Source organism: Rhipicephalus microplus, chromosome 3, assembly GCF_043290135.1.
Source record: "Rhipicephalus microplus isolate Deutch F79 chromosome 3, USDA_Rmic, whole genome shotgun sequence".
Lineage (NCBI taxonomy): Eukaryota > Metazoa > Arthropoda > Arachnida > Ixodida > Ixodidae > Rhipicephalus > Rhipicephalus microplus.
In genome coordinates, this window is record NC_134702.1 from 263,439,272 (window position 1) to 263,464,560 (window position 25,289).

At 43.3% G+C, this 25,289-nt stretch overlaps 1 protein-coding gene across 6 annotated transcripts in view; it reads right to left on the reverse strand.

The window, feature by feature from the left end:
- LOC119168408 (uncharacterized) overlaps positions 1 to 25,010 on the reverse strand; it is a 626,194-nt gene extending 601,184 nt beyond the window's left edge. For all 6 annotated transcript variants that reach the window (XM_075890976.1, XM_037419821.2, XM_075890977.1 and 3 more), the window contains exon 1: positions 24,940 to 25,010. In XM_075890976.1, the coding sequence (XP_075747091.1) occupies positions 24,940 to 24,944 (5 nt within the window). In that variant the 5' untranslated portion in view covers positions 24,945 to 25,010. The remainder of the gene's footprint in view (positions 1 to 24,939) is intronic.
- Positions 25,011 to 25,289: the final 279 nt, after the last annotated feature.

Here is a 25,289-nt window from a genome sequence, read left to right on the forward strand (position 1 = left end):
CGACTGACCCTCGAGGTCTATGAAAAACAGTCTTTGAACTGATTAAGAAGATCTACTAGACGCTGTCTCTGGCTGGTGACAAATCCATGCTTACGTAAATAGGTGGTGGGGCTGACGTGGCTTGCGGCTTGTCCTATTGTACTACACAGCACTCGCGGATTTCGGTTATCTCGTCGAAGTAGGCAACTGTAGTGCCTTGTGTAATGTGTCGTCACTCATTGGTAAAATTCGTCAACAGAACTTCCGCTTCACCGCACACAACATTGACGATACTTCTGGCAATTGCAACACCGCGAGAGAGTAGAAGCGTCAATACTTGTTCAGCGATTCCTTCTCCAGTATTCTACTCACTGCACGTGACCGAAACAAGGCGGCACGGTAACGGAGGTACGGTCATATCGTCAATGACTCACAGGGATTTCGGTGTAGCGCTGTGCTTTGATCCGCTGAAAAGGTCAGTACACCGTCCGGTATATTGATGATGGCACCATATTCACGCAAGAAATCTATCCCCAAGATTGCCTGTTTGCAACACTCAGAAAGAATAACAAAAGTTGCGACGAAGGATGCATCCCCTATCTTAATTCTTGCAGTGCACTTTCCGGTAGGTGTGAGTAGCTGCCCTCCAGCTCCTCTAATCTGCGGTTCTGTCCATTCCATTCTTACCTTCCTAAGCTTGTCTGCCACACTCTCACTCATAATTGAGAAGTCCGCGCCAGTGTCGACCAATGCCATGACATCATGTCCGTCAATCGTAATTGCAACTTCGGCATTTGTAATCCGGCAGACAGATTGTAAGAATGATGCGCTTCCAGAAAAGCTACCTCAGCGGCAAGCAACATGACCGAGAGTTACGCGACACATGAATCACCAGCTTTGTTTATGAGATACGCATCTTCAATTACCAGCGCTACTGTGTTTCTGCATCGAGCTTTACCAACCGTATCATCAAACAAGGGCGCGCAGCCACACTCTTTACAATGCGATGATTTGTTAGAGCATGGTTGTCCCTTTAGAGATGCTTTGTGATTCACAATTATATTACTAAATCCTAAATAATACTTCCCGCATGACAGTGCAGTGCCGTAAACCGCACGATGTCCACACGGTGAAAGAAAATGGTTAGATCTCTGCTGATCTACTCATTTTGTTTCACCTGGCGTGTTCTCGTGACCGCATGTATATGTCTGTTTTCTCCAATAAAGCTTCAGTTGTTAGTGTGCGCTGTGTCCAGGTGTCTTCGTATTGCACTTCACATTTTTTCGTGCTACTCAGTTAAGATGAATTACCAACTAGCCCAGCAGACCGTGCTTCTCAATAATATGTGTGTAAGTTGTTTTAGAACTTCATGCACCCACTACGCAGTCGTGAGGGAATACGCGCAGTAACGTGTGTGCCTTCTGTAATGGTTGGCTGTCTTTAAATCATAAAGTCGCGGTGGTAATAACGTGTTTTTTTTACGTCCGATGGCTATGTACGCTTGTATCATGCAATATTGCTGCGATATTACATGTTGTGCTGCGAAACTTGTATACATGATGCGTGTGTTTGTTGAACATGACAGGCATTTTTTCCTGCATTTTCATCGAGAGGAAGTTATTCATACTTTATTTCCAAGCAGACGCATATCTGTGTGGTAGAGCATTTGCTTGCCATGCAAATGGCCTGCACGGTTTCGATCATCACTCAAACACGAAAATTTTTATTCAATGCGAAGCATTTCTTAGCGAACTTCAGTGACTTTGAGTGCATCTATCTATCTATCTATCTATCTATCTATCTGTCTATCTAGCTATCTATCTATCTATCTATTCACTTACGTTTGGGTACCATCATGGTCACTCCCTTAATCTAGCGTGCACCAAAATTAGCATGCGAGGGTAAGATGTCTTGACGAATATGACGCACTGGTCAGGACATGAATAATGTCACAATCTTGTCGTGCACGTCATTAAACACTTCTCGCCAGCCAGTGGCACATACCCAGGGGTGGGTATGTGCCGCTGGTATGCGGGTATGTGCCTCAGGTGATTTAAACTTCGTATCTAACCATGAACGACGAGAACACGCATGGGCAATGTTAACGCGCGAGCGTAGAGAAATACCCGACATCGGTATCGTCAATCCGATGAATGCAAGTAATATATTTCAGGGTCCCAGCAACATCGAGCCCAGCCATTCTGCGTGGCAGTCAAGCATTCTGCCACAGAACTACGCCAGGTCTCGGAACTACCTTTCATATAGACGCTAATATTCGTGAAACGTCCATAGTGGTTGCAGTGCTGCCTACCCAATTTTATAAACATTACACATGCACTCCTTTAATACAGCCGCAAAGTCGGGTTAACGTCAATTGTGGTTAGGTGCCATACGCTGAAGTGGATTTATGTAGCCGTGTCCAGGGCCAGAATCCTCGCTAGCATCAGCGATTCATATCGGCTTCTGGTGTAGCTAATGCGCATGTTCCAGTTTACATTGTTACGCAAGTGCGAACTACTCGTTATATAAATATATGAAAGTCTTCAAAATATGTCTGTGCGTGCAAAATACACACATATGTTTAGCGTCATTTTATGAGGTGGCGTTTAATTTAAAAAATTGCAACACGCTAACCTTCCCTGCGCTTGCTTCGCATAACGTTGATTCCCAGGTACGTGGAATCTGCCAAAATTTATTTGTTTTATTTGAATTTTTTTCAGTTTCAGGTCACAAACAAGATGATTTTTCACTCAGAACCTCTGAAGCCTACGCCAGAATTTCTTCTGAGCGAGTGCTTTAGCGCTGTTGCGTTAATGCCGCATTATTGGTAGAACGGAAAGTGGGTTACGAGTACAAGACATTTTTAGTGACCCGTTGGCAACGAATATTGTTAATAGCCTCCATTTCTACGTGAACAAAGATCTATAGAAACCATTTTTAGCAGTCACGCTATAGGTCATTCGCAATACTTGTACATGACAAGCTTGCATACATACCAATCGCTTTTAACTGAACTGCATAAAGGTTGATTATCAATTACTTTAAATAATTCAATGCACACGCAGTTCGTATGGTCATCAGCAAGACAATATTCTTTTTTACTCACCATAGACGCTCAGTTGACACGCCAGAAAATTTTTAAAGAAGAACACTGAAAGATCTCTTTTCGAAACTAAAATTTCGATTGAAGTTTTTTAATTCTATTTAACATTGTCAAGTTGTAATCGATAACACGAAACATTTACTTTCACTGTACTATGTCTCAGACCACGTTCAAGATAACATTAATGCCATGCAAAACTGACGTATTTCAAAATGATTTTTTTTTACCAAAACAATCAGAGAATGGCATCAACTGCCTTCTAGCATTGCCTCCACCATCTCAGATGATTTGTTTTATTCTATGTTAGAATGAGTGTGTTGCATTTTTCTTGAGTGTGTTGAATTTTTATTGATAAATGTGCTTGTGTTGCGTATTGTGATTGAGGCGACTGTATATTTGTTTGACTGACTATGTATCTTTTTTGATTTCTACTTCTTGTAAACGCTCCCCCACTGTAATGTCAATCGGTGCTGTGGTAATGAAATAAATAAATAAAGTGTCTATAGATACCCTATCGGAAAAATTGCCATGGTGGATACTGGAAAACATGGTGGGCGTAGTGGAAATATGGCGTAGTGATAGCGTAATGTTTCTAAAGCAGTTGGCAGATTTAATACTCAACCAGCCATAGTATAATACCCGGAAAAATGAAGTGTGGACTGTTCGAACCTTTAGAACCACATACGGTCTTCAATCGTTGGGAAATAAACTTCCAAGGTTACTAAATAAACTTAGGGATAACGAAATTGACTTAGAAAAAATCACCTTTAAACAACTGCGGAATCATTTCCCTCCAGACGTCATGATCACTCGTTTCTGTTACTTGTAATTTCTAAAGAATGAATTTTTGTATTTTGTTTTTGTTGACGTGTATTTTGTATACTGCTTTGTGTTTTTTTCACGATATGTTTCTTGGTGTCTTGTTTGTTTTTTTCTGTTTTAGGAAATGAGTATGCATTTGTGGTGTTGCCAAAGCAATAAATTAGGCATATTTCTTTTTATGATGCTTTTTTCTGTGTTTTGCAAGGCAAATGCGCCTGTATTTCACATTGCGAAATTATTTGTTTATAGCATTATATGTACCAATATGTTACACCTGTACAGTGTTGATTGCTCATTTTTGTCGTATACATGTTTGTATGCTTCGCTCGGATGTATTACGCAAATGCTTCCTTTTTTTAAGGCAAATACGCCAACATTTTTTGCATCTTTTGAAATAGATTTTTCGTTGTTGTTGTTTAAGCATTAGACATTTCGTTTTATCACACATGTACAGTGATGATTTCTTTCTTGTCATAGACCTGTTTATTTTACGCGTATGATCCCGAATGTTTTTATGAAAGTGTTACCGCTGCTGCAATGTGTTCGGGGAGGGGGAAGGGGGGCCTGTGGCCTTTTCAAGCTGGCATCGCGCCAGCTTTTTCTGCAGGTCTCCTGCATCATGTATCCTTGATGCGAAATAAAGTCATTATTATTATTATTATTATTATTATTATTATTATTATTATTATTATTATTATTATTATTATTATTATTATTATTATTATTATTATTATTATTATTATTATTATTATTATTATTATTATTATTATTATTATTATTATTATTATTATTATTATTATTATTATTATTATAGTGGGCATGGTGGAAATTATGATGGATATGGTGGGACGTAGTGGAAAATATGGGGGATATGCCGGGACATACTGGGTGGTATGGTGTACAGATGATGGGTAAATTGGAAATGATGGTGGAAAGCAGAGGCTAGATAGTGGGCAATAGTGGGACACTCTGCCCACCATTGCGATAAGGCTGGGAAGCCCTAAGCATATGGTGGGTGGTGCTTATTATGGTGGGCCACATGGTGTACCAAGCTGAGAAACTCTTCCCACCATTGCGATGATGCTGGGAAGCACTAAGCAGATGATTAGTGCTGCTTGTTATGGTGGGCCACATGGTGTACTAAGCTGAGAAGCTCTGCCCACCATTGCGATGATGCTGGGAAGCAGTAAGCACATGATGGGTGGGCTTATAATGGCGGGCAATTAATATAGTGTACCAAGCTAGAATTTGTACACTACATATTCTACCGACCATGATTTCCGCCAAAGGTTAGGCCTACCAACCAAGCCCGTGCTTCCGGGTTTCGAATACACGATTTCGAAGAATAAGAATGACAATACAGCGCAGCCGTGGCATCAATTAACCTAAATGAGCATTTTTCATTGTGTATGGTGTCCGCTCAAGAAGCAACAAACATCGATGCGACGCGATTCAAGCACTTCCAGAGAACGTACGTCTCTTCTCACCGACAGCTGCTGGTCGCCCTCGCCGGCACTTTTGTGCACTCGCCGGCAGCTTTTGTGCGAGAACTCAGACGTGGCAATTCGTATGCTTGGGAACCAATATAATAGCGTAATGTTTCCGGCACACTGCATTCGTTTTGGCAAAGCCGTTATGTAGTTGTTGCTTTAGCGAAAGAGCTACAGCATTGCGCTGGCAAGACCGCCCTCTACATTGCGCGAAAAGCATCCCAATACTCAATCAAATAAATTGGGCGGGCGTATCTATAAAATGAGCCTAGAAGCGTCATAAAGCGTGAGCAGATGTCGCCCTTTAAAACGAGCGCGAAGCGGTTATTAAACATGGCAGACCCCACCGGTAAACTGTTGCTGCTCCCCAGTCCACCTGGTTTTTTTTTTCTTGCAGTTGTGAATTGTAAAGAAAAAAAGCACTGCTGCCAATAATACAGTGGCAATCGTTACAGGCAGCAGTTGCTTGTGTTGAATAAATGTGCGATTTTCAGTAGCAGGTGCAGATCTTGTCTATGTCGTGTACACGAAAAATAATTACTGAAGTTGAACCGTAAATTTCTATGACAACTATAACTATTTGACACACAACAAAGCTCATGTTGGTATGGCGCAGTAGTTAGTGTCTCCGAATAGGAATCCGCAGGTTGCACATTCGATCCTCTGTGGCACCTTGTTTTTTTTTTTACCGGACAGGTGTTTTTATACCGTTTTTATAGAATTCTTTTTTATTTTTGTGGCAGCTCGTCACGGTGATTCTGACGCCATTCAGCGCTCAAGCGTTGCCGGCACTGCAGCACCCACCATATCCCACCATGCGCCATGGTGGGCGTTTCCAACCATTCACCCACTACATTAATCCACTATAATGGTGGGTGGTGGTTTACACCATGCCCACCATCCGTTTTTTTCTGATAGGGTAAGCATTAGATTTAAACACATACAATGTGTCTCTACAGGAGAAGAGGACTAAGAGTTACATGCGCCCTACACAAACTTTAAATAAGTTGTCAAGTTACATTTTAGCAATATTTTCTTGAAAATAACTCGAGATCTAATGAGGATAACTTGAGCAAGAGTGTTGAGAAGATGCGCACAACCTCTGTTTTGGAGACGATGTTCACTGCATGCAGATCTTTCAACAAACAGAATATTCTAGATGTAGAATAATTTGTGGGGCTATGATTTATTCCAGGAACACAAACTGAATTTATGTATATTTCTCATTGGAATAGCTATCTATCTATCTGCTATCTATCTATCTATCTATCTATCTATATATATATATATATATATATATATATATATATATATATATATATATATATATATATATATATATATATATATATATATATAGCTGATTGTCATATAAGGCCATATACAGCAGCGTCCTTATACGAGTATACAAAAGATTAGGTATATCAGGTTGTATAAAGCCAATCTATGGCTATATCAGGAATTGGGCATATAAGGTTTTATAGGGCCCATATATGGGGATTCCATATAAAGCCTCATATGCCCAATTCCTGATGTAGCCATAAGTGGGGATTTTCGCACAAGTCCATGTATGGTATTTCCGTAAGGGGTGCCTTGCAATTTCATGTAAACAATGATTACATTTATGACCCGCCCCTGTAATGGCCCGATCAGCCAACAGTACCTGGTAATAAATAAACAAATAAATAAGTAATAAGTTTTTAGAATATTTTTAATTTTCAGTGGTGTGTTGAAATACTGGTGTTGACAGTAAATATGTTCGCGAATATTGCGTTCCTTTTTACGGCTTGCTCGATGCTATGGTGTTTTTTTTTTTTTTTGACATAGCAGTGTTATTTTTTTCTACATACCAATGTTATGGGCTCGGTGGCTACGCCATGAAACAGTTATCTAATCCGCTCCTGTTTGCCATGCAGGTTTGTAGAAAAAGCTCTTTGTTTTCGAAAAAAATCAAGTAATTACTGTCTGGTCCAGCTGCCGAGCCCACAGTACTGTGTATGCCTTGCTTTCGTATGTATCGAGCAAATTCACTGTTTATTACTGCTACTGTCAGGGGACATAGAAACCAATCCAGGGCCTACTGACCCTGTAATTCTGACTGAGCGGAAAAAAATATTTACCGGGCAGTCTGCACTCCTTTCCGAAGTGCAAGACTTAAAATTACAACTGCATACTACGGAAAAAACTATTCGTGGCCTAAGTGATAGAATAGCACAGTTGGAGGAGCACTACAAAACCCTTTCAAACGTGCAATCAGAACTAGTGACATTACAGACTAGTACGGCTGCCACCAGCCGTCATATTGAAACATTAGAGGCTTGGTTTTAGGACGCTGAAAATCGCTCGCGACGCAACAACCTGCGATTCCACGGACTTCCAGATACTAACCACTCTGAAACTTTCTTGTATTCGGAAGGATTAATTATGAACCTCTGCAGTGAGCACTTAAACATAAAGATTGACCCGAAGGAAAGGCAAAGGGCGCATCGTCTCAGCCGCTACAAGGCTGGCCTTCAGCGTTCTATTATAGTAAAATTTACATCTTTTAACACTAAAGAAGCGATCCTGTCTAACGGCAAAAAAAAACTGAAAGGTACGCCTTACGCAATCAGGCAGGACTTCACGTTCGGTTCAAAATGCACGAAAACACCTAATAGCCTTCGCTAGAAACAAGTCGACCGCTTTTTCATGCCCTTAAAAACGTTGTTTCTTGGTTCAAAGAGGTATACCTTCGATGAAGCACCGCAAACAGTCAACGAATCCCATAGCAAACCAGGCAGCATTGCCAGCTGCCACGCCGCCCCCGTAATGACGCCCGAGCAAATATCAATACTTCCGTGGTCTACACTAACGTGCGCAGCTTCCTTTCGAGACGCGAGAAAATATGTAGTCTTGTCTCGTCATCTAGCAGCAATATAGTCGTGCTCTCCGAAACGTGGCTTACTGGTGACGTCACAGACGACGAAATCCTGACTGATCTCTCGAACTTCGACGTTTTTCGTAATGATCGTGAAGGCGCCCGTGGGGGAGGTGCTCTGATCGCCACTAGTAAGCTACTTTCGTGCTCAGTCGTCAACATTGCGACTGACTTAAAAATCCTATGGCTTCTCATTCGTTCTACCCCACTGACATTGCTACTTGGAGTGTGCTATCGGCCTCCGCAAAGCAGCGCAGACTTTCCACAGAAATTTAACAACCTAGAGAATCATCTCATTTTGAAACATCCCAACGTGCGCGTCCTAATTTTCGGCGACTTTAACTATCCCGACGTCGATTGGCAAAATCAGGCAGCTTTGTCAGGAACAAGCGTGGAAGCAAAAGAATTCGTCGATCTCTGTCTAAACTTCAACCTCACACAGCTGGTGTTGGAGCCAACCCGCGTGACAAATAGTTCAGCGAACATATTGGACTTGATATTAACAACACATCCTGAAACACTATCTTCGCTTACATATCTGCGCTAAATCAGCGACCGTAAGGTTATACACTCAGTCTTCAATTTTAGTCACTTTCCCAGCCAGATTCAATCGAAGACTATCAGTCTGTATGATAAAGGAAATTACGAGGCAATCAACAACGAACTTAAGGGCTTTTTACCAGACTTTGAAGCTCGTCTTTCGAGCAGAACCATCGAAGACAACTGGACAATCTTCAAAAATAAAATAGGGGAGTTAGCAAGAAAGTTCATACCTACAACTACATTTCGTATGTCTTCCCAGAAACCATAGTTCTCAGAAAACCTTGCAAGGACTATAAAATAAGAAAAAAAAACAGTTATTTCGGGCTGCGAGCTAAAACACAGAGCTCACAATTGGGAAAAATACTATGTGGCTGAAAAAGAATATTTGCTGGCCTTACGTAGCACCAAGTACTAGTTTTTTCACACAGACCTACCCAAGATACTTACTAATAACCCCAGAAAATTTCGAAAAACAATTAATCCGCAGGAAACGCGCAGCATTACACTGAAAACTGAAGTGGACGACTATATTGGTCATTTTGAAAGCGCTGAGCTATTCAATACTGCTTTTTCATCTGTGTTTACCCACGAAACCCCTATACCCTTCCCTGTGTTACTGATTTGTGTAGCGTCTTCTATGTCGCGTATAACATTTATGCCAGAGGGTGTAATGTCTGTCATTGAAAAATTGAAACTGTCTTCTTCAGCAGGTGTGGACGGAATTAATTCCGAAATTCTTAAAAACACTAAATGTATTTCTTCAGTGATGCTGTCACTGATATTCTGACAGTCACTTCACACCAGCCACTTACCAGCCGACTGGAGGATGGGGAAGGTCACTCCGGTCTTCAAATCAGCCCCGCCGCGGTGGTCTAGTGGCTAAGGTACTCGGCTGCTGACCCGCAGGTCGCGGGTTCGATTCTCGGCTGCGGCGGCTGCATCTCCGATGGAGGCGGAAATGTTGTAGGCCCGTGTGCTCAGATTTGGGTGCACGTTAAAGAACCCCAGGTAGTCTAAATTTCCGGAGCCCTCCACTACGGCGTCTCTCATAATCATATGGTGGTTTTGGGACGTTAAACCCCACAAATCAATCAATCTTCAAATCAGGTAATAAAGACAGCCCTCTAAACTATCGCCCCGTTTCTTTAACAAGCGTACCCTGTAAAATCATGGAACATGTCATCTTTTCCCAAATCATTCATTTTCTTGACGGCAATAACTTCTTCCACCCCACACAGCATGGTTTTCGCAAAGGTTACACTTGCGAAACCCAATTATCCCTCTTTGTTCAGAATTTGCATGCCAATCTGGACACTAATCTGCAGACGGACGCAATACTTTTTGATTTCTCGAAAAGGTTCAACACGGTGCCTCATAAGCGGCTCCTAATAAAACTTAGATCTTTAAATATGCATCATGGCATAGTAAATTGGATTGAGGAATTTCTAACCAACCACTCGCAGTTTCTCTACATCGATGAAGTACACTCTAGTCTCGTTCCAGGTGCATCAGGTGTCCCCTAAGGCTCCGTTCTCGGTCCCCTTCTCTTCCTGATTTACATAAATGACCTAGCTTCATGTGTCTCCTCTTGTATTCGTTTGTTCGCCGACGACTCACCCAATCACCCAATTACCGACCCCACCGATCAAGCCGCTGTCCAAGATGACCTAAACCACGTGCAAGAATGGTGTGACCTGTGGCTCATGAAACTTGACCCAACAAATGCAAGACCGTTTCATTTCACCGCTGCCACAACCTCTTTCTGTTCCCTTATGTAATTTCTAGCGTTACCCTCGAACACGTGCAGTCATACAAGTATCTCGGTGTCACCATATGTAATGATCTGAACTGGTGCGCGCATATTATTAATAATATATCATCAGCGAACAAATCTCTGAGTTTCCTGAAACGTCACCTCCAGCACGCATCTAAAAATGTCAAGCTACAGGCCTACAAGTCCCTTATCCGATCCAAATTGGAATACGCATCCGCAGTCTGGAGCCTACACCAAGCCTATTTGATCGACTCACTCGAGGCAGTTCAAAACCATGTCATCAGGTTCATGCATTCTTCGTACTCATACAATACAAGTGTAACATCGCTCAAAAAAGAATCGGCTATTTTAAGCCTTGACATTCGCCGCCGCATCTCTAGTCTCAGCCTTTTTCATAAGTTTTTTCACAGCATGCTTCGTCATCCCTACATCGCCCCACACACCCGCATATCTCACCGCACGTGTCATTCACTTCAAGTTGCCCGGCCGCGGATTAAGACTACTACTATTTCTATGTCCTTCTTTGTTTGGACAGCCCCGCCGCGGTGGTCTAGTGGCTAAGGTACTCGGCTGCTGACCCGCAGGGCGCGGGTTCGAATCCCGGCTGCGGCGGCTGCATTTCCGATGGAGGCGGAAATGTTCTAGGCCCGTGTGCTCAGAGTTGGATGCATGTTAAAGAACCCCAGGTGGTCTAAATTTCCGGAGCCCTCCACTACGGCGTCTCTCATAATCATATAGTGGTTTTGGGACGTTAAACCCCACTTATCAATCAATCAATCAATGAATTCTTTGTTTGGACAGCAAAAGACTGCAATGACCTTCCCCATTATGTCGTCACCACCGAATGCTCATCATCATTTTTTGATCAATTATGTGTCCACTTTTCGAGATAAAAACTTGTGATAATAAAAAAATTATATGTTAACCCACCCCTTATGTAATACCCCCTCCAGGGGTCTTTAAGTAAAATAAAGTTATGTTATGTTATTTCCGAAGAAACGCAATATAAAGTAGTTTGTATAAACAATACGCGTTATTCGTGTAAATAATAAACGTTAGGGAGGCAAATCATTACTTAAAAACGCCTGTTTAGCTTATTCATAATGGTCTTAGGTACTGCTGTCTGAATAATCACGATTCATTTGTGAAATGGGCGCGCATTTTCCCCCAAGAACAACCAACAGATCAATGTATTTGCAATAGCCATGCTCGCAGCGTATTTGACCCGAAAGAATGGCTAACGAAAGCACTCCTGAATAACACTAGAAGAAACACCCGACCTTCGCACAAGAATGTTGAAGCCGGAACTGAAGTCACTGTGGCACGATGGCAAGGCCGGAAAACGAATCTCCAGAGCGTTTAATGCCGGCCGCTAGGAGCACTACCAGTCATGTGGGCCGCATGCTTCAATGAGAGTGTCCGCTCTCTGCGTTTACTAAATTACTACAACTTCCACCTCGTCAGTGTCTTCCACTATCAACCTTTGCGTTCGGCTTCCCTGGCTCGCGCCTCATCGGTGTTGACATCGTCATTCGCGAAAGCGATCGGCTTTGCTTACCCTCGTAACACCGACAGCCGGGTAAGGTACGCGCACACTAGCGGGAAGCATGCCGCGACGGCATGCCACCCGTCGGCGCGATCGCGTCAGCGGCACACTGCGAGCATGGCATGAAGACCACTGCCTACATTTTTGAATTCGAAGCATTTTTTAGCGAACTTCAGCGACTTTGAGCGTATCTATCTATCTATCTATCTATCTATCTATCTATCTATCTATCTATCTATCTATCTATCTATCTATCTATCTATCTAGCCGCCTACGACTTTTAGCTCTCCTGGCCATTTAGATAATGATATCAATATCAAACTTGGTATGGCATTACATGACTGTATGAAGAACATATCTGACAAGACATACCATGAAAATCATGACATGTATGTATGTCATGAATGTCATGATTTATATTTCATGGTACTGTAACTCTTGCAGTGGTTTGGTTCACATGGCATGTTGCAATACTGGTATGGTATGACATGATTGTATGGCGAATGCAAACGAATGACACTAACACGAAAATCGTGACATACGTGTCATGTAACAACATCACAACATGCCATGCTCATGTTCCGCTCGCGGCCGTTTCGCTAACTTCTTATGAGCCAAATTCGGTATTACGGGACGTGAATGGATGACGAAAGTATAGGACTGGTGCAAATATGATAATCATAAGATGCCTGGCATGTATGGCATAACATGACTATAGGAAGAACATATTTTAGTGATCATAACATGAAAATCATGATATGTATGTCATGAATGTCATGATTTACATTTCATGCTACTGTAGCTCTTGCGGTGGCTTCGTTCACATGGCATGTTGTGAAAGTGGCATGGTATGGCATGATTGCATGGCGGGCGCAAGCGACATACCCTAACATGAAAATCTTGACATGCGTGTCATGTAACAACATAACAGGCGTCGACGCCTACAACACACACCCCGGAAACGGTGACGAAGGGTAATCCGGGCCAACAACAACGGCCAGCTGTACCAAAATCAACAGCAACGAGTGGCCAGAACAAACCACCCGCAAGGAAAAAATCAGCAGCCAACATCATCAACGAACAAGCAGCAACCACCAGACCCCAACAGCAGGCGTCTACAGGCCAGCTCGTCACGGGAGGCACAACGGGATGGAGCTCCAACCCAAACCAGGTACGACCTCCGGGCACCTTGCGGCCCTATTCGCCGCGTCTGTGCAAAATGACATACTGGCTGTGCGAGAGGGCAAACTCCGTCCGTTTCAGATGAACTAGGCCATAGAACGGGTCCAAATTTTCCTAAACTTAGAAAAGTGGTTGACAAAAGATTACGGCACGAACTTCACGTGCAAAGCCTCGAGCAATATGTACTGGCGGGTACGGCTCCGAAGGGGCTGCGCTTGTCGCTAACACCATCGATGCATAACTTTGCCGAAGGGGAAATGAAACGGTGGAACGAAATTCTCGATCACGCCACACAGGAGCTAATGAAGGTCACCATCGAACACTGCAGAAAGACTCTAAACGCACTGACAGACGAGGAGCGGTATTTAAGAAATAACTTTTCTCTTTCGGAGTGGGAAACTAAAGAACTAGACGTATTTGAGCACAAAAAACGAAGGAAATTGAAAAACTTAAGAGGAAGAAATTTGCGCGGGACAATGTGTCACAACCTATACCCACTGCTGCTTACAGAAAAAATACCAAATCATCTCACGTTCAAAAAAATTTGCCACCACACCCCAAAGAGCCAAACGTTATTAACCTTTCCGACAAAGCACTTAGCAAAGAAAAAATGAGTATACTATCACGCGGACTTACATTCTGCCCTGGCAACGGAAGGTATGATGAATTCACGCTCCTAAAAGACCTAGACAACTTCGCACGAAATTTACGATTGGAGGAATATTTCTTTGAAAAACCCGAAAAAGATAACGCACTTTTTCGGGGGGTAATCGGACGGCAATGGACCCCAGACGCCAACAGAGATCGACATCTGGATCTCTATATAGACGCGGTTCAAAAAGATGTTATACATGCGTACAAAGTGCACAAACCAAGCAAGAATAACATATCAAAAAGAGAAAAAGAGGCACTACTCACGTTGAGCAATCAAACCAGCAGAAAAAGGAGGCGCGATTGTTGTTCTGAATAGATCGGACTACATTGAGGAAGGCAAGTGACAACTAAATAACAAACAATTCTACAAACACCTCGACTTTGACCCTACCACGGAGCACAAAAAAATCATTGTAACAACCCTAGAGAATCTCACACGTGAAGGCGCCATTATTCAAAGCTTAAAAAGGCACTTATTACGGTACATTCGGCGCCTGGTCGTTTTTACATGCTGCCGAAGATTCATAAAGAGAATAACCCTGGCAGACCCATTATATCAGGCACGGGAACGTTAACGGAACCCATTTCCAGTTATATTGATTCTTTAATCAAAGACATACCACCCACACATGAGTCCTTCTTGCGTGACACAAACCACTTTCTTCGGGAAATAGCAGACGTGAAAATTCCAGACGGTGCATTTCTCGTAACATTGGATGTTAGCTCACTCTACACAAATATCCCACATGACGATGGTGTAAGGGCACTTGTTGAATCGTATGGCACACACAACCCTGTCGCTTATCCAAGCAAAAAAGTAATTGAAATCTTCACAAGACTTGTACTCGATTTGAACAGCTTTGAATTTAACAACCAGTACTATCTTCAAATCAGCGGTACGGCAATGGGTACAAGAATGGCCCCAAACTACGCTAACATATTCATGCACCACATAGAGTCCAATTTTCTTTCATCTTGTAATATCAAACCATTACTCTATAAACGGTACCTAGATGATATATTCATAATTTGGACACATTCGGAAAACGAGCTCCTCAAATTCATACAGGCATTCAACCAGGTACACCCCAGCATTTATTTTACACACACCTACTCTAACACTGAAATAAACTTTCTTGATGTACTCATTCGAGTTGACGATGGTGCGTTGGTAACTAACGTATGCAGAAAACCTACAGACAGGCAACAATACCTGCACTTCAAAAGCTGCCACCCGCGACATTGCAAGACCAGCATTCCCTATTCCCAAGCACACAGATTTCGACGAATCTGCTCCCGCACCGAGGACTTCCACAAAAACAGCACACATATGCGCGAAGTACTCCTTAATCAAGAATACCCGCCAGCTATCATCGATGACGCCATCAAAAAAGCTGAAAATCTGGACCGCCAGATTCTTCTCAACCACCAGAGAAACGCCGACCAACACCACAACAAAAAGTTGCTCTTAACTTTCACGAGCAACCCACCGAACATAAACAAGGTCCTAAGAAAACACTTTAACATATTGGAACAGAGCGTGCGACTATCCAAAATTTTCACTTCTCCTCCTTGTGTTGTATACAGAAGGCCGAAAAATATAAAGGATCATTTAATAAATTCAAAGATAGGTGTGAAACCTCAAATTGGGTGTCACCCTTGCGGAAAAAGCAGATGCAGGGTATGCAAACACATGCAGACAACGACAGTGGCGAAAAGCACCCACTCGGATTTTAAGCACAGGATAAGAGGTGCACTAGACTGTGACTCAGACAACGTCATATACCTCCTGGAATGTGGGGTATGTAACAAGCAATACGTGGGCCAGACAGACACTCCGTTTAGAATTAGATTCAACAACCATCGGGCACATGTACGATCTCTGCCAGGCCTTCCACTTTCAAAACACTGCACATTAAAAGACCACAGCTTTGATGACATCAGGGTTACACTACTAGAAAACAACTTTCGGACAATCAGAGAACGGGAACAACGGGAATCTTATTTTATCTACAAATTTAACACGATAAAATACGGAATAAATGAACACCCAGGCACTCTGTCTGCGTTACGACAACTAAAAGACGCAAACGCTTCTCTCTAATCAGTCCGGTTTCATTACGACAATAATATTACCCGCTAACAAAGCTTTTGGCCTATGCATCTGACAACATAGAAATGATTTGCCTCATCAAGCACAGCCGGAACGCACAGATAAGTGGTCCCGGATGTCGTATTGTCCCCCCCCCCTTCTTCTTTTTTTTCTTTTTCTTTCTCTTCTTTAAGTTGAAACGCACATTCTGTTCCTTCACTGACAAGGAGCTGACAGCTAGGTGGTTTCGTTAACTTTTTCGTGCATGCGCGCATGTCTTTCCAGTGAGCCGCAACTGTGAGGTGACTGTCTCGGATGTCCTACAGTCTCCCCCCTCCCCCCCCCATGGTTTTTTTTGTTTTTTTCCTTTAATTTTTAACGCACATTCTGTTCCTTCACTGACAAGGAGCCAATGCATATAATGAATATCGATGGCGGTGCCTCATTCACCGGCTTTTTCGCTCCTCCCGACGCCACCAGCATGCACTTAAAGCCCTTAAGCCCTCCCCATTAACTTGTCATACACTTCAAAGAGGAACGAACCGCCAGCGGACTACACGGAAAGGTGAAATACAAAAACGGTGGCTCCCTGCCCGCTTGGGGAAGTGTGGGTGCGGGGGAGGTATTGTTGACAATGATGGCATTCCTCATCTACCTCTGCCCTACTCTGTTGAAATACTGCCCCTTTCTAATTACGCCGTGTCGGTCTTGCTTCTTCTCCTAGATTTTCTATATTTTATTTAATTTTTGTCCTCCCGTTTCGCTGTTTCTTTTTTTCTTTTTTTTCTCCCTCTCTCTTTCTTTCTCTCTCTCAATTAACCCCTCCCCTCCTGTCTCGACAGGTTATAAAAAGGCACGGAACATGTGTAAATAGTATTATGCCTTGAAAAAGACAGGGTTCCTGTCGAAACGTCGGCACAATAAACAGTTGTTATGTGAAAGCGCATCTACTTTCATATTTATATATATATATATATATATATATATATATATATATATAGAGAGAGAGAGAGAGAGAGAGAGAGAGAGAGAGAGAAATCGGCTTGAGCGGACAAACGTGCGAAAACTTTTATTGCTCCTACGTTTCGGCCGGGGTCCGGCCTTCGTCAGGGAATACATTGCAAATGTCAACGTGCTGCTTATATACATTGGGGGCCCCCAACACGTGTCTATTTAATATCAAATGTCACATATATGACAGTGGCACACAAATCAACATGGGAAAGAGCACGATGTGATAATGACAAGACTATATCACGAAATGATAACATACGGTGAAGTCTGCGCAGCAAAAGGGCGTTTTTCAGTCACGGAAAGGATCAACATAACAAGGGTGATAATGTACCACGAATGTATTTAACAATATTGCGTTAAAACAACTCGATGAACTAACAAGAAACATAGGTAAACAACCAGCAACAATGCGCTAAAAGAATTAACAAAAAACAGATGTAAAGCAACGAGAACAGCAATATGTGGCGATGGTGATTTAAAAAAAAAAACTTTGGTAAAGGTGAGATACATGGCATTCATGAGAACGAAATATAACAGAATTGTATGTAACAGGCTGAAAACTGATGAAAGCTGCAGACATGTGATAGGGAATTTAGCCTTGTCCGTGACATAGTGATCCCGTTGCTGAACGTGCGCCCAGGAACGTGAGCTTTCCTGCGCTTTCGTTAATGCCGAATGACAGTGCTTTAAATTTGTAGATGAGAAATGATTCGCGTGCTTCCCGTTCGCGGTGAGACTTAAAACCAGATTCTAATATGGTTGCTGTTAGGTTATCGAGTGAATGTCCTGTCGCATTCAGGTGCTTAGATAGGGGTAGGTTAGGAAAAGTTGTGACATGCGCCTTGTGGTTATTAAACCGCAGTCTGAATGGTGTCGCTGTGTGGCCTAAGTACTGAAGCTTACAGACTGAGCACTCAAGTAGGTACACACAGTTACTTGTATCGCAATCGTAATCACCATTAATTTTCATTGTGAAATTTGACGCCGAACTGTGGGCTGAAATAGAGGTGGTCATGTGTACGCAAACCTTGCAACGTGTTTTGCCACAAGGGTGGCAACCTGAATAGGCAGGATGAGTTAGTACAGATGAAGTCAGCATATTGTGCAAGTTTCTCGACCGGCGATAGACTACACGTGGCGATTCCGAAAATATGTTTTTGAGACGGTCGCTCTGCATAAGAATGTTGTGGTGCCTTCGTAGGATGTGGTTAACGTTTGGTGCTGATGCGGAATACGTTAATATGAGGTTTGTAGATGGTCGCTGTTGAGCAGGCTTGTTGGAGTGGAGGAGCACGCTCCTGTCCACTTCATTAGCACGTTTAATTGCATCGTCAATTATCTGAGGCGGGTACTTTTGTCTTCTTAGTGCATCACTGAGCTTGTCCCAATTATCCCTGAAGTCAGATTGTGCGGAGCACAACCTTTTAAAACGGAGCGCCTGGCTGTATGGTATGCTTGTCTTGTTGTGTCTTACGTGGCTACTTTCAAAATGAAGGTAGCGGTGTCTATCAGTCGACTTTCTGTAAAGCTTTGTCGTTAGTTTATCACCTGATATGCATACCGTGACGTCCAGAAAGTTTATGTCTGATGCTGAGTAGGCGAGCGAGAAGGAGATTGATGGATGAAAATTGTTAAAGCTTTCCACAAAAGACAAAAGTTCAGTTTCCCCGTGATGCCATATCAAAAAGATATCGTCAATAAAGCGCTTATAGTATAACGGTTTTAGGGCGCACGTGGCAAGAAACCTGTCCTCCAATGTGCCCATGAATATATTGGCGTAATTAGGTCCTATCTTCGTGCCCATCGAGGTGCCACTCGTCTGTACATAGTGAGTTTGATTAAATTCGAAGTTATTTAGTTGCAGAATTAGTTTTAAAAGAGAGGCTAGAGTTGAGCTGTCAATAGGTTTGTCTAGCGAAGATTCGTCATATGCACGTATTACGGACTGAATGCCGTCGTCATGCGGGATATCCGTGTATAGAGAAGCTACGTCTAGAGTGACTAGTAGCGCTTTGTCGGGGACGTCAAGATCAGCAATGTCACTCAAGAAATGGTTAGTGTCTCGAAGATACGAGGGAAAGGAGGCGGGAATTACTTTGATAAGAGCGTTAATGTAGCCGGAAAGAGGTTCAGTAACCGTACCAATAGCCGAAACTATTGGACGACCGGGGTTATTTGGTTTGTGCACCTTCGGTAATAAATAAAACCTTCCTGCAACAGGACTAAGCGGTATTAGTGATTCCATCGTCTTTTTACTGATGCACCCTTTTTGTAAAAGTTCCCCAAGGGCCTCGGCAATAATACGTTTGAAGTCCTCAGTTGGGTCGTGACTGAGCTGCCTATAGTATGCAGTGTCACCTAACTGTCTCAATGCTTCAGTGATATAGTCGGAGGTATTCATTACCACTACTGCACCGCCTTTGTCAGCGGGCTTGATAACAATGTCTGAACGGTTCTGCAATGTCCTAATGGCTTTCCTTTCATTTGAGGTCAAGTTGTGTTTGAAAGAATTTTTCTGGTTATATGCTTCAAGAATATCGTGTTGGGCAGCTGAAATGTACATATCAAGGCACTTGTCACGTTGTACCGGTGGTGTCCAATGTTTACTGGATGACACGCTGTTGGATGAGGATTGTTCATGAAAAAATTCACGTAGTCTCATGTTCCGCGCGAAGTCGTCAAGGTCCTTTACGAGCTGAAATTCATTGTACCTGCCAGTTGCCGGACAGAAGTTGAGACCACGAGAAAGAAGAGACATTTCAGGGTTTGTAAGTTTGATGTTCAAAATATTGATAATGTTAGTAAACTGGTTCTCATTATCAATAGCCTGACCGGATATATTTGAAGCGCCGGTGGACGAGAGTGCTGGTAGCGGTGAAGGTAGAACGTTATCGCGACCCATCTTTGCAGATTTCCTTGCTTGGATTTCTATATATATATATATATATATATATATATATATATATATGTATATATATGTGTGTGTGTGTTCGGGAATGACGGCGAAGGCAAAAATCAGCCGAGAGTGTCCACATAATTCCTATCGCAATAAAGGTTTGCAGGTATTAGTTGGTATAAAACAAGACCAAGTTGGTTGGCGGATCATGTGAGAGGCATTTGCCCTGCAGGGCACGTAATCAGACTGAGATGATGTTTTATAAGCACTATTTCTCTGTATAGAGAACTGTAGACATGGGCGTACCTTTGCTTCAGCAACGCTCAACATTAATGGCCATGCTGCTAGCCTTTGTTGCGATTTGTAAAAGCTATCATTCTGCTTTCGCGGGAGTTCCTGTAGCTATGCCGAGCATCTTTTATATAAAGCTTTTGAACTAATTTTTTTTAAACAAGCTGTTACAATCAGATTATTGGGCTTTTTACACCTTCTCTGTATTTGTACTTCGTTGTGTGCGCTTGCGTCACGAGTGGCTTATCCCGACGCCGTTACTCTCTCGATACGCGAGCCTAGCCAAGTCACTGAAAACGTCCCTACGCGTAAGCACGACCGCACCTAGTAGCAGCGCGCTCCATTTCTGAGGCAAAAAGTGTAGGTAGCAATACTATGTTGCTCCAAAATCCGAGTGACCTGTTAACTGCGTGCACAGTTGCGTGAGAACGCTGAAGTTGCTACACACAGGCTGACCAACATGGCGTGATTACGTCACGCGAAGGCAGCACTACTTTAATGCAGACTACCAAAGAAAGCATGCAGGTACATCTTTATGGAGTAATATCTTTTGATATAAAAAACTACCACTAGTTCAATACTAACAAAAAAACGTTGACCACGTACATCGATCAACGATTACGTGACGCGCTACTTCCTACCGTTCATATTTTTTGGCGCCCCAGGCACTAAATGTTACTTTTTTCGGCTTTCAATAAAAATTAAACATATAGATCCTCCTCTCACGGTAAAATCAGGGTTGGTATATATAAGAATTAGCACTGCGGACAATCCATAAGCGCATTTGATATACTGGCCGCTCGTCGGTCTCTCTGAATGTGTTGAATTAGCCAGGTACGCTACGGATGTCGAATGTGCTGCTGCTGCGGATATTGCGCTCTGTTCTCACTCATGGAACTTCTGCCAGTGAGGCACTCCTCTAGTTGCCTTGGAGCACTCACTAGTGTAGTGATCATAACAGAATTCAGTACAGCGAGCTATGAATAGTGCATGCAAATGTGGTTCTCATTCCCGAGTAGAGCTTCATCTTTAAAGCAGGGAAAAAAACTGAACCATGGCTGGAGTGATACGCCAAACAAAATCAACTCATACTTAAACATTTCCGGTGCTTTAGAAGCCGTACAGCCAGCTACATATGCACCAGGCGTGTATAACCTATTTGATGTGCTCCTTAAGTACCTGTAGAAATTGTAGGAACGTCTTACAGGTAAAGGTTGAATGGCTGACACAATCAGCTCAAAACACGTAATTACAGGAGCCCATTCAATATACTCAAGTAAGCTAAATCAGTGTGCGGTCATCATAAATATTTGACAACCGTGTCTACATGCCTTCAAACTAGCCTAAATATACTTAGAACGTGCAATGTTTATTAACGGAAATAGTGACAAATGTTAAATAGATATTGCGCTTGTTGTCGTGAAACCAAAGGATACATGCAAGTTTTGCATTGAGGATTCAGAAATTTCAGACATATCACAGATTTCCACATGTAAAATCCGACAAGTGTCTCTCGGACGTTTATATCCAAATTCGCAAATCCAGTGGGCGTCTGAACGTCGGAGAGATACTTGTACACAACGTCCGATTTAGCACCTGTTCTTATTTTGTTTGTTCGGGACGGTCCGCCAGACATCCAGCCGACTTCATTGGGATACATATGGATGCCCAGAGGATTTTCGAATATCTGGCACAGAACATCCATCGTGCATCCGAGAAGTTGTCCATAGTCTATCGAGGTCGGTCATCTAGTCACTCACATCGCTCTGGTGCCTCGCACACCGACCACTGCTCCACTGATTCAGCCGCACACAGCCTCAAACTCGCGTGTTTTCTCTGTCGCCTTCACGATGCCCTTCACGTGTGAGAGTACATGATGTCCTAAAAACCTTTAAATAGCCTGTTTTCTTAATGTAAGGTTGGCCATTTTTTGTTTACCTTTGAAAAGCCAAGTAAAATATACAACGTATGCATGTTAATAAAGATTAGGTCTAAAAAAAGAATCTGCATGGCTTCCTAACGTCTCACTTGATAAACTTATTTCGGTGAGGTGGCACTAAGGTCATACCTTATACAGTTTTGCTCCGACACAATCTGGCATTTTCATCATGCTTGATCGTTCACCGAGCCACGAAGTCACTGCTGCGCACTAAGCGATGGCGAGAGTTTTCCAAAGAAGGGATACACTTTACTGATTTCACATCTTTTGCACTCGTTTGACCAGTGGTCGTCAGGCAGCGCGGTTCGAGCCCGCCATCACGCACAGCCATGCCGAACACTTAAAGGGCCACTTACCGGGCCCCATAACAACCTTTAGTTAGACCGTGGAAGCTGTTTTGTTTCCGGTGAAGAGAATTATGCCACACTTTTTTTTTTCCAATCGGTTCAATGAGATATGAGAAAACATTTTAAGTGGCGCGAAAGGAAGATGCGAAGAGGTGAGCTCGAAACCCTTGCCGCTCACCCCACGCAGCTTTCACAATACAAATCTCTTCCGTACCCTTTCCGGCGTACGACCAAGAGGTCAAGTGCGCATGACGTGCTTGAACAAGCCCAACGCCCGAGCACGCGAGTGGCATCGTTTTGTTGACCAGCGTTATCTTGTGGTCTACTGCCTGTTTCTGTGGGATGGTTTGGAAATGCTGGCTTACACGTGGTAGAATAGATAGAGAATAATCAGTGCCCGAACGCGCACGACCATTAATTTATGTTCCAGTACGAGGCGTTTACTTCATCCGCTAACCCCGCGGACACCAGCGCATGCGAAACGCCAGCACCTTAGCCCCGCATCTCGTTGGAATTCAAGGTGGGAAAACGGAAAAGACGCGCACATTCTCTTATTGCATCTCATTATTTATCTCAAGTTTTGTTCGTCTATTCAAGCAACAAATACACAAACGACACATGTCGTTTTAAATAATTTTCACCGTGTCACGAGCTACTGTTGGCAACGTCAGAGCAAACTCGTCTATGCAGAGGACCACCATCACAGCACTATACACAGCACTGCTGTGTACGTAGGGCAATTCTTAAGGTCGTTTAAAATGACACAAAAAGTACCGATTTTCAGTCTGCGAATTCGCTCGCAGCGAAAAAAGGGGCAGTTCACTCTTGCCGCAATCGTCCGCGGTGAGCTTTCAACAAGTTGGAAATTTTCGCTCTTATCGCAGTGGCGGGAGCGACTTCCATTCACATCCCATCGAAATAGGGCCGGGCCGGCCAAGCTGTCAAAATTACGTCTACGTGTTTGTTTTGGTAATGGCAGATATTGCGCACTTTAGAGTGTAGTTAGCATAGAAAGTGTTTTAAATTACGAAACACAACTGCTGTTCATTACCGCTCATGTAATCGCAACGCAGAGATTGTTACATTATATTTTAAAAAATTCTACAGTGTCCGCCACAAAGAACAGTGGCAAGAAACGTAGTTCGCCGCTCCAGTCGAAGAGCGAAAATCGCAAGCCGTACGCGTTGCCCCGCCGCGGTGGTCTAGTGGCTAAGGTACTCGGCTGCAGACCCGCAGGTCGCGGGATCGAATCCCGGGTGTGGTGGCTGCATTTCCAATGGAGGCGGAAATGTTGTAGGCCCGTGTGCTCAGATTTGAATGCACGTTAAAGAACCCAGGGTGGTCGAAATTTCCGGAGCCCTCCACTACGGCGTCTCTCATAATCCTTCCGTGATTTTGGACGTTAAACCCCATAAATCAATCAATCAATCAGCAAGCCGTACGCGGAACATGTGAAACAAAGCCGCCATGAGCGGCGGTTGCGAACCAAGCGATTGGAGGGAACGGAACAGTTTTTTTTTTTTTTTTCACTGCAGCCGCGGTATGTGAAAGAACCTTTACGTGTACCTACGTCATGCTCAAATTCTCTGGGCACGCGCCCGCGAAAGTAAGGAAGAGCCGCGCTGATTTTGAAATTCGACCCATTTCTGCTACGCGTAGCATTGCAAATTTCGACAGACGTGATCGCGAACGCCTCATGTACGCATTGCGCTTGTTAGCTCAAATATTTATAGCTGGTCAGTGGCCTTTTAACTGTAAGGCTACGGCAGCAGTCTTATCAATACGAATCTTGCAGCGAAACGCCTCGTAAGTAGGTGTTTTCTTTGCATTTCATCATTCATCCCAACAGTTCTTCAGGCACTTATATTACATTACTCAGATTGCAGCCTGCCACCCCGCGAACATCAAAAGTAGGAGGCTACATCGGGCAACTCTCGCCATCGTTCAATACGCGGCAGTGACTTCATGTCGCGACTGAAGGCTAAGCGTAACCACATGTTGAAAGTGCGAGACTGTGTTTGAGAGAGTGTGCTGGTAATAAACCTTGACCTCATCACAGTTGGTTCGAGTGCTTTTTCTACCTATGGTAGCCCACGCTCGGTGATGTTCTTGCCTTCCCAACGTCATTCGCAAAGCCGAATGATCGTCCGGGCACGCTTTGGAATGTTGCGTGTAACTATACTGATTCTGTTTGACGGTAAAACTGTGAAGAGCTTATGCCTATGTGCACACGTTTCATTCACGAATTGTATTTAGATAACTCGACTGGCTAATGCCTCCACACGAGTGGCGTTCCATCACGCGCGATGCACTTTAGCGGAACGGATTGACAAAGGATGGGTCTACTCACAGCATAATGGTAGGCTGCGCTGAATGTCTGTTCGCAGTCTCAACTGCCAGTTGCCCGTGGTCAAAAGCTGATAACGATTACAGCATGAGACGCTCTCACAAGTGCAGATAAGCGCCGAAACGACATCTCTACGGTTTCCTTTCTTTTTTATGTGTGCGACGAACAACTGTGCTCTTTTGAGTCAGGCGTAGAAAACTATGTTGCATTATTGTGAATGGCACCGCAGAAAGTCGCTACAGCGCACTAATAATACGCGCAAACAGAGGCAGACACTGAGAGCACCAGGTGTCAACTAATGTGTCAACACACACACACACACACACACAAACACACACACACACAAACACACA